The sequence below is a fragment of the Microtus pennsylvanicus genome, chromosome 1, assembly GCF_037038515.1.
Source record: "Microtus pennsylvanicus isolate mMicPen1 chromosome 1, mMicPen1.hap1, whole genome shotgun sequence".
NCBI lineage: Eukaryota > Metazoa > Chordata > Mammalia > Rodentia > Cricetidae > Microtus > Microtus pennsylvanicus.
In genome coordinates, this window is record NC_134579.1 from 142,369,993 (window position 1) to 142,380,245 (window position 10,253).

Consider the following 10,253-nt stretch of genomic DNA (forward strand, 5'->3'; position numbering starts at 1 on the left):
GATGAGGGAACCTCGTCCTCCACAGCCTCTCCAGCAAAGGCTATCCTTGGTGTTTTTGACTTTTGCCATTCTGACAGGTGTGAAATGATATCTCAAAGTTGTTTTGATTTGCATTTCCCTGATTGCTAAGGAAGTTGAGCACGACCTTAAGTGTCTTTTGGCCATTTGAACTTCTTCTATTGAGAATTCTCTGTTCAGTTCGGTGCCCCATTTTTTAATTGGGTTAACTAGCATTTTAAAGTCTAGTTTCTTGAGTTCTGTATATATTTTGGAGATCAGACCTTTGTCTGTTGCGGGGTTGGTGAAGATCTTCTCCCAGTCAGTAGGTTGCCTTTGTGTCTTAGTGACAGTGTCCTTTGCTTTACAGAAGTTTCTCAGTTTAAGTAGGTACCATTTATTCAATGTTGCCCTTAATGCCTGTGCTTCTGGGGTTATACCTAAGAAGCGATCACCTGTGCCCATCTGTTGTAGGGTATTTCCCACTTTCTCTTCTATCAGGTTCAGTGCTTTCGGGTGATATTGAGGTCTTTAATCCATTTGGACTTGAGTTTTGTGCCAGCACCATTTGTTGAAGATGCTTTCTTTCTTCCATTGTATACTTTTAGCTCCTTTATCGAAAATGAGGTGTTCATAGGTTTGTGGGATAAAATCCGGGTCTTCTATACGATTCCATTGGTCGGCTTCTCTGTTTTTATGCCAGTACCACCCTGTTTTCATTACTGTAGCTCTGTAATAGAGTTTGACGTCAGGGATGGTAATGCCTCCAGAGGATCCTTTATTGTATAGGATTGTTTTGGCTATCCTGGGTTTTTTGTTTTTCCATATAAAGTTGATTATTGTCCTCTCAAGATCTGTGAAGAATTTTGATGAGACCTTTATGGGGATTGCATTGAATCTATAAATTGCCTTTGGTAGAATTGCCATTTTTACTATGTTGATCCTCCCAATCCAAGAGCAAGGGATGTCCATGCATTTTTTGGTATCCTCTTCAATTTCTTTCTTCAATGCCTTAAAGTTCTTGTCAAATAGATCTTTCACTTCCTTGGTTAGAGTTACCCCAAGATATTTTATGCTGTTTGTGGCTATCGTGAATGGAGAAGCTTCTCTGATTTCCCTCTCTGCTTCCTTATCCTTTGTTTATAAGAGGGCGACTGATTTTTTGGAGTTGATCTTGTATCCTGCCACATTACTAAAGGTGTTTATCAGCTGTAAAAGTTCTTTGGTGGAGTTTTGGGGGTCGCTTATGTACACTATCATATCATCTGCGAATAACGAAAGTTTAACTTCTTCCTTTCCAATTCGAATCCCCTTGATCCCATTATGTTGTCCTATTGCTATTGCTAGAACTTCAAGCACTATATTGAAGAGGTATGGAGAGAGTGGACAGCCTTGTCGTGTTCCTGAGTTAAGCGGGATGGCTTTGAGTTTCTCTTTGTTTAATTTGATTTTAGCTGTCGGCTTGCTGTATATAGCTTTTATTATATGTAGATATGACCCTTGTATCCCTAATCTCTCCAAGACTTTTAACATAAAGGGATGTTGAATTTTGTCAAATGCTTTTTCAGCATCTATGGAATGATCATATGGTTTTTTCTTTCAGTTTATTTATATGCTGGATTACATTGATAGATTTTCGTATGTTGAACCAGCCCTGCATCTCAGGAATGAAGCCTACTTGATCATAATGGATAATTTTTCTAATGTGTTCTTGAATTCGGTTTGCCAGTATTTTGTTGATTATTTTTGCGTCGATATTCATGAATGAGATTGGCCTGTAATTCTCTTTCCTGGTTGAGTCTTTGTGTGGTTTTGGTATCAGAGTAACTGTAGCTTCATAAAAGGAATTTGGTAATGACCCTTCTGTTTCTATATTGTGGAATACATTGAGGAGTATAGGTATTAGGTCTTCTTGGAAGTTCTGGTATAATTCCGCATTGAAACCATCTGGCCCTGGGCTTTTTTTGGTAGGGAGGTTTTTGATAACAGCTTCTAATTCTTCGCGACTGACAGGTCTGTTTAGATTGTTCACCTGGTCCTGGTTTAATTTTGGTAAATGGTATTTATTTAAAAAAGTGTCCATTTCTTTTACATTTTCCAGTTTTGTGGCATACAGGCTTTTGTAGTAAGATCTACTGACTCTCTGAATTTCCTCTGTGTCTGTGTTTACGTCCTCCTTTTCATTTCTGATCTTATTAATTTGCAAATTTTCTCTCTGCCGTTTGGCTATTTTGGATAGGGGTTTATCAATCTTGATGATTTTCTCCAGGAACCAGCTTTTTGATTCATTGATTCTTTGGATTGTTTTCTGTGTTTCTATTTTGTTGATTTCAGCCCTCAGTTTGATTATTTCCAGTCTTCTACTCCTTCTTGGTGAGTCTGCTTCTTTTTTTTCTAGAGCTTTCAGGTGGGCTGTTAAGTCTCCAATATGAGCTTTCTCTGTTTTCTTTAAGTGGGCACTTAGTGATATGAACTTTCCTCTTAGGACTGCTTTCATAGCGTCCCATAAGTTCATGTATGTTGTTTCTTTATTTTCATTGAATTCAAGGAAGACTTTAATTTCTTTCTTTATTTCTTCCTTAATCCAGGTAAGGTTCAGTAGTTGACTGTTCCGTTTCCATGAATTTGTAGGCTTTCTGGGGAAAGCATTGTTGTTGAATTCTAACTTTAATCCATGGTGATCTGATAAGACACAGGTGGTTAGTGATATTTTTTTGTAACTGTGTAAGTTAGCTTTGTTACCGAGTATGTGGTCAATTTTCGAGAAGGTTCCATGACCTGCAGAGAAAAAGGTATATTCTTTCCTCTTTGGGTGGAATAATCTATAGATGTCTATTAAGTCCATTTGCTTCATTACCTCCATTAATTCTCTAATTTCTCTGTTAGGTTTCTGTCTGATTGACCTGTCCATTGGTGAGAGAGGAGTGTTGAAGTCTCCTACTATTAGTGTGTGCGGTTTGATGGCTGCCTTGAATTTTAGCAATGTTTCTTTTACGTACGTGGGTGCTTTTATATTAGGGGCATAGATATTCATGATTGAGACTTCTTCCTGATGAATTGTTCCTGTTATGAGTATAAAATGCCCCTCTCCATCTCTTCTGATTGATTTAAGTTGAAGTCAACTTTGTTAGAGATTAGTATGGCCACACCTGCTTGTTTCTTAGGTCCATTTGCTTGATAAGCCTTTTCCCAGCCCTTTGCTCTGAGTAGGTGCCTGTCTTTGTGGTTGAGGTGTGTTTCTTGTAGACAGCAGAATGTTGGATCCTGTTTTCGTATCCAATCTCTTAGCCTGTGCCTTTTTATAGGTGAGTTGAGTCCATTGACATTAAGTGATATTAATGACCAGTGGTTTTTTAACTCCGGCCACTTTTTTAGTAGTAGGGTTTGTGTGTTTCCCTTCTTTGAGTTGCGCTGGTGACGGATCTCTAGATTTCTGAGTTATTGTGGTCATTGTTGGTCTCCTTGTTTAGTGATTTTCCTTCTATTATTTTCTGTAGGGCTGGATTTGTGGCTACGTATTGTTTAAATTTGTTTTTATCCTGGAAAATTTTGTTTTCTCCATTTATAGTGAACGAAAGCTTGGCTGGATATAGCAGTCTGGGCTTGCATCCATGGTCTCTTAGTTTTTGAAGTACATCTATCCAGGACCTTCTGGCTTTCATGGCTTCCATAGAGAAGTCAGGTGTAAGTCTGATAGTTTTACCTTTATAAGTAAGTTGGCCTTTTTCTTTTGTGGCTCTTAATATTCTTTCTTTATTCTGTATATTTTGTGTTTTGATTATTATATGGCGAGTGGATGTTTTTTTTTTTTTTTGATCCAGCCTATTTGGTGTTCTGTATGCTTCCTGAACCTTCATAGGTACATCCGTCTTCAGGTTGGGAAAGTTTTCTTCTATAATTTTATTAAGTATATTTTCTGGACCGTTGAGCTGCACTTCTTCTCCTTCTTCTACTCCAATTATTCTTAGGTTTGGTCTTTTTATTGTGTCCCATATTTCCTGTATGTTTTATGATGAGAGTTTGTTGGACTTGCTGTTTTCTTTGATCAGTGCGTTTATTTTCTCTATGTTATCCTCAGAATCTGAGATTCTTTCTTCTATCTCTTGTATTCTGCTGGTTATGCTTGTTTCTGTAGTCTCTATTCGTTTACCTAGATTTTCCATGTCCAGCCGGCCCTCTGTTTGTGTTTTCTTCTTTGCCTCCATTTCAGTTTTCAAGTCATGAACTGTTTCCATTATCTGCTTGATTGTTTTTCCTTGGTTTCCTAGGGTATCATTCACTGATTTATTCAATTCCTCGAAATTTCTGTTATACTTCTCATCCATTTTTATAAGGGCGTTTTTTATATGCTGTTTAAGGGTGTCAATCACTTTCATGAAGTCAGTTTTTTCTACTTCTTCTTGATTAAGGTGATCATGTCCTCCTGTTGTCAGGTCGCTGGCTTCTGGTGGTTTCGTGTTGTTTTTCAGATTGTTGGGTGAATTCTTGCATTGGCGTCTCCCCATCTCTTCCTCCCAATACTCTCCTATGGATCTTCTTTTACAGGATCAGGTCTTCTTGCCCACTGATATACCTTCCCAGTGATGTCACTCCCCAGTGATGTTTCTCCTGGTGTCCAGATCGGATCTCCTTGCTGCTTGGTTAGCTCGCAAACAAAGGGCCCACCCTGCTTGCTGCAGGCAGGCTATGGATCAAAGGAGCTACTACCGCCCTCCCCTTTTCCCTCTGCTTCGGGTTAGGTCCCAGAGCCCAAGCAGGCTGAGCTGGGAGGTACTATGCCGCCAAAGAAGGGAGGGAGGGAGACAGTGGTTGGGGGGATCTGGATGTAGGCTGGATGGGATAGGAAGAGAGAGGAGGTATCGGGCAGTATAGCCCCTGTAGGATGACCAGGAAGTGTAGGCGGGCTGTTCCCGGGTGCTGCAGCACTCACTCACCACAATGATGTTTCACTCCTTGCCCAGATCGAAACTCGGTGCTGCTTGGTTAGCTCGCAAACAGAGGGCCCACCCTGCTTGCTGCAGGCAGGCTATGGAGACAAAGGAGCTACCGCCCTCCGGTTTGCCCTCTGCTTTGTTTCGGTCCCAGAGCCCAAGCAGACTGAGCTGGGAGGTGCTATGCCACCAAAGAACGGAGGGAGGGAGGGAGACAGGGGTTGGGGGGATCTGGATGTAAGCTGGATGGGATAGGAAGAGAGAGGAGGTATTGGGCAGTATAGCACCTGTAGGATGACCAGGAAGTGTAGGCGGGCTGTTCCCGGGTGCCGCAGCACTCACTCACCACAATGATGTTTCACTCGGTGCCCAGATCGAAACTCTGTGCTGCTTGGTTAGCTCGCAAACAAAGGGCCCACCCTGCTTGCTGCAGGCAGGCTATGGGGACAAAGGAGCTACCGCCCTCCCCTTTGCCCTCCGCTTCGGGTTCGGTCCCAGTGCCCAAGCAGGCTCTGCTGTTTTCTTTGATCAGTGTGTTTATTTTCTCTATGGTATCTTCAGTGTCTGACATTGTTTCTTCTATCTCTTGTAATCTGTTGGTAGTACTTGTCTCTGTAGTTCCTGTTCATTTACCCAGATTTTACATCTCCATCCTTTCCTCGGTTTGTGTTTTCTTCATTAGTTCCATTTCATTCTTCAAGTCTTGAACCACTTCCCTTACCTGTTTGATTGCTTTTTCTTGTTTCTCTTGGTTTTCTTGGGTATCTTTGAGCGATTTATTCACTTCCTCTACCTTTTTGTTTGTAATCTCTAATTGTTTATGGCAGTTTTTCACCTCCTGTTTAAGGTCTTCTATTATTTTCATATAATTCACTTTTGAGTCGATTTCTTCTAATTCTTCTAGAGTAGGGTGTACAATTCTTCTTATTTCGGGATCCCTGGATTCTGGTGATGTCCTGTTGCCTTTCAGGTTGTTGGAGGAATTCTTGCATTGGCGCCTTCCTGTCTCTTCCTTCTAATGGAGCCAGGAGAGGCCTGGTGTCTTGGTCCAGTCTTTGCTGTGACTGACTCTCTGGGTGTATTACTTCAGCGTAGAAGCAGGAACCATCCCATCCAGATGGAACTCCTCAGCACCAAAACATGGACGCCTGGTAGTCCAATGACCCGTGGACAAAAGGGAGAACTTGGGGGGCAGGGCGGGGACAAGTAGAACACAGGATACCCTGCCGCACAAGCTGAAGGTGCGCGTGCTCCCTTTCGGGGGATCCTTGAGGCCTGCCCGGTAGGTAGGCACTCACAGCTCTGGGTGTGCAAAGGACCTTGCAGAAAACTCAGGCTTAAGGCGGGGGGGGGGGGAGGGAGTCGTGTGTAAGAAAGACAGCCCTTCAGAAGGAGCTGGGAGAGGGGGGTTTGTGCTCTCTTCCTGGACAATCCGCCCCGGGATTGCACACACTCACCCGACCAGATGGAACTCCTCAGCACTTAAACAGGGCCACCTGGTAGCCCAATGATCCTGGGACAAAAAGAAGAACGTGGCAGGCAGGGCAGGGTCCAGGAGAGCACAGGAGACCCTGGAGCACAAGCTGAAGGTGCCCGGGCTCCCTTACAGGGGACCTTGAGGCCTGTCTGGTAGGCAGGCACTCACTGTTCTGGGTGGGTAGCCTTAGTGTAGGAGCTTAAAACTGTTCTTGAGCACTGGTCCTAGCAGACAGCCAGGCAGGCTTGGGGAAAATGCTGGGGGGCTGGGTCATGCGTAAGAAAGACAGCCCTGCAGAAGGAGCTGGGGGAGGGGGATTTGTGCTCTCTTCCAGGACAATCCGCCCCTGGATAGCACATACTTACCCGTCCAGATGGAACTCCTCAGCACCTAAACAGGGCCGCCTCTACACAAGCCTTTTAAGAAGCTAAGCCTGTCTTGAAGATCAGACTACTCCTAGCCCCCACACAACCCCAGACCTAAGGGTCACTTGCTAATATAACAAGTGCATCTATTAGGTGAGGTCAATGGATGAGTGTTGCCTCAAAGGAAACTGAAGGAAAAAGCCATAGAAAGTGAAAGTTCCAGGCCTGTTGAGTTCAAGGGGGCATCATATCTCACCTAGTGTACACGAGTGTTTGCAGTATCCGACTGAGGGCAGTGAGGTAGCAGTCAAATAGACACCCATGGGGACAGTTCAATACAAGCAAAATGATACCTTCAAGGGTACTTTTGGAAAGGAGAAGTTTTGAAAAGTTAAGGTCATATTTCTGGCATTCATTACGTGGGATAGACCCTCAAACATGTGCAATTCTAAGCTGAGTGATGAATCCATCTGCTCAGTATGGAGGTCACCATCTTTCCACCAAGCACAGTGATCTCCATGTGATGTCTTTTTTTCTCTCTTCCCTTCCAGGTTCGCTTTCTACGTTCTGCAATGCTCTCACTCCTTCCCAACTCATGATCCAACCGGTGCCTCGGTATGCAGCTGAAGGTGAAGATGTACTTCTCCAAGTTCATAATCTTCCAGAAGAAGCACAAGTATTTTCCTGGCTCAAATCAAATGATGGGAGCCCAGCCAGTAAACTTGTAGTAAACAACAGAACCAAGTCTTCTATCTCCTGGGAGCGTGCACAGAGAATAAGAGGGAAGGTGTACAAAACTGGATCCCTGCTGCTCCAGGATATCATTGAAAGTGATGCAGGGATGTACACACTGGAAGTCTTAAACAAAGATTCCAAAATTGAAAGAGCAAATGTGGAGTTTTATTTAAAGAGTAAGTGACTCTCTATGGTTTCCGACTGCTGGGTGTGGCTCATCCTACTTCATACACCTACCTGCCGGGACTGGGCTGTGCCATCTCTCTCCCCCACTATTGTGTCCCCCTGCTGGGATTTGGTACTCACTGCAGGGCACACTTTAGGTATACAAACCGTAATAGATTATAACTGCTCACCTGTCTTTACATGCAGTGAGAAGGACCTGTTCTGCGTAAACTCAGCTCCAGAAAGTCAGCCTCAGTGCAGACTCTTGGAGTCTTCGCCATGCACATGTCCCCGGAAAGACTCTGTGGGAGTCAGGCAGTCCCTGAGTGATGAAGACATGGGGTCTTCACAGAGACTACTACAAAGCTCTGTCCCTGGCTGAAATCAAGATGACATTGGGGAGATTTTTGCAACTGTTTTCTTTGATTTCCTGTCAGAACTGATAGGAACAAAGCTTTGTTGATTGTTAAAGTCATGGCATTGACTACCCATAAAGTGTAGATCCAGCTGTGTGCAGCCATGACAGCTTCAGTTGGGTAGGTCACCTGTGCATCTCCTTCTTCTAATCGTCGGCAGGTGTCTGGGCCATTAGCCTATTGTTCTGATGGGCTTATGAGACTTCACAGGAAGGGCAAGGCATGAAGGAAAGAAAGAGAGGAGGCAGCTACTTCAGATTCCTCCTTCACCTCAGGAGTCTAGGCAAGGGAATTGTCTTCTGCAGGTAAATAGTAACAGTTACCGATGATGTCAGCAGCTCCCCCATCCCAAGGTGAGGCCATTGCTCATAAGTAAGCATAAGAGATGAACACAGCAATGATCATGAACTGTGTTTCCTATTACATTGAAACTGAGACAAGAAAACAGAGCTTGAATCAGAGCAACATATTTCCTGTGAGGAGATACAAAGCCAAAATATGTATATAGCCACAGCTCCAAAAATCCCCTCCTCCCTGGGAAACTTTAGAAAGTATGAGCTAAGGGGATCTGGTTGAACTCTCTGGACTACTGTCATTTGGTAATTCTCTTTTTTTCAGAGCCTGTGACACAGCCCTTTGTGCAAATCACTGACACCATAGTTGCAGGAGGTGCATCTGTGATCTTCACCTGCATTTCACCTGACACTGATGTCTCCATCCGTTGGATCTTCAATAACAGTACTCTATACCTAACAGAGAGGATGACTCTGTCCCCAACAAAGTGTGGACTCAGAATAAGTCCTGTCCAGGGAACAGATACTGGAAAATATCAGTGTGAGGTCTCCAACCACTTCAGTTCGAAGATCAGTCTCCCAGTTTCCTGGCCGTGATGAGTGAGTGTCCTCTCCTCTCATCCCACAGTAGAATGCTGACATTTCCTTCTCAGTGATGTACAAAATATTAAAAAGTTGTGTGGTTAAAATGATTAGTTATTACTCAGGTACAGCTGACATGGAGACTCACACATGTGTACAAGGGAAGGCCAGGATTTAAAATGAGGTTTTTCTTAAAAGAAATATAAAACATCAATATGGTAAACAAATATTCAAATGCTGTAAGTGCTTAATTTGGTTGTGGTTCCAATATGTAGCAATCCCTCAGAATTCATGGGAACTAATTATAGGAGCCCTCAAACTTTTGGATGCTCTGAATCTTCTGTGGAAATGGTGCATTGTTTGCATTGAGAAAAACAGTCTCTCATATGCTCAAATACATTCCTTGTTTAATTCATTCACCTAAGCCCAATGTGCCAGCACAGCAGTCATCCATGTGGAGTGAGGAAGAGTAACAGGAGGAGGGTCTGCCCATGTTTCACTGTCAACATAGCTGGTTTCTAAAGAGTTTTGATCCACAGTGTGATGCACAGATTTGAAACCTTCCACAGAAGGGCAGATCATTCACCGTGGGACCTTTCTCATTAGTCTTTTTCCCGTTAATATGCATTTCCGTTTCTTTTCCCAGGGAGACACATGGGTCCAAATTGAGTCTCCCTTGCTACTTAGCTTCCTGTGCATGTGACAAACAGGACATCTGATGTGCACAATATTAGCTTACAGTAGTAGAGCTCAGATGTGCATGTTTGTTCACCAGTTCCAAAAACATCTGTAGAATCTTTAGGATTTTCCAAAAGTAAGTCCTTGTCACCTGCAGATCTATTTTCCACCAATTAACTGGCCAACATTTACTTATTTGTGTTGCCTGATTGTTCTGTCTAGGACATCTAAGAGAATACTGAAGAAAAGTGGCCACCGCAGCTTCCTTGTGTTGATCCTGTTATTAGAGGGAAACCTGTCAGTGTCTCTACTGAGTACTGAGCTGGCAGTGGCTTTTCACCTGTGCCCCTAATACACTGGCCTCTCCTCTACACCTGATCTGTCTGTTTTCATCGTTAAAAAATTTCACTTTTGTCAAATGTCTTTATTGATTTAGTTTTAGGTGTTATTCATGGAAGTTAACTCATATTTTTTGTTTCTTCATCTCTGTAGGTTCTGGGCTTCTAGGTATTTGTGTGTTTCATGTAAGTCAATTACCCCTAATAACTGTTGAGTAGTCATGGAAATTGTAGTAATCTGAAAAATGGACAGCAAGTTCTCAGATTTCACTTCTG

General features: G+C 43.1%; 1 protein-coding gene across 1 annotated transcript in view; it reads left to right on the forward strand.

Annotated features, from left to right (window-relative positions):
• LOC142854739 (pregnancy-specific glycoprotein 22-like) overlaps positions 1–8,976 on the forward strand; it is a 53,783-nt gene extending 44,807 nt beyond the window's left edge. Inside the window, exons 8-9 of the mRNA XM_075980940.1 lie at positions 7,322–7,681; positions 8,705–8,976. Of these exons, the coding sequence (XP_075837055.1) occupies positions 7,322–7,681; positions 8,705–8,976 (632 nt within the window). The remainder of the gene's footprint in view (positions 1–7,321; positions 7,682–8,704) is intronic.
• Positions 8,977–10,253: the final 1,277 nt, after the last annotated feature.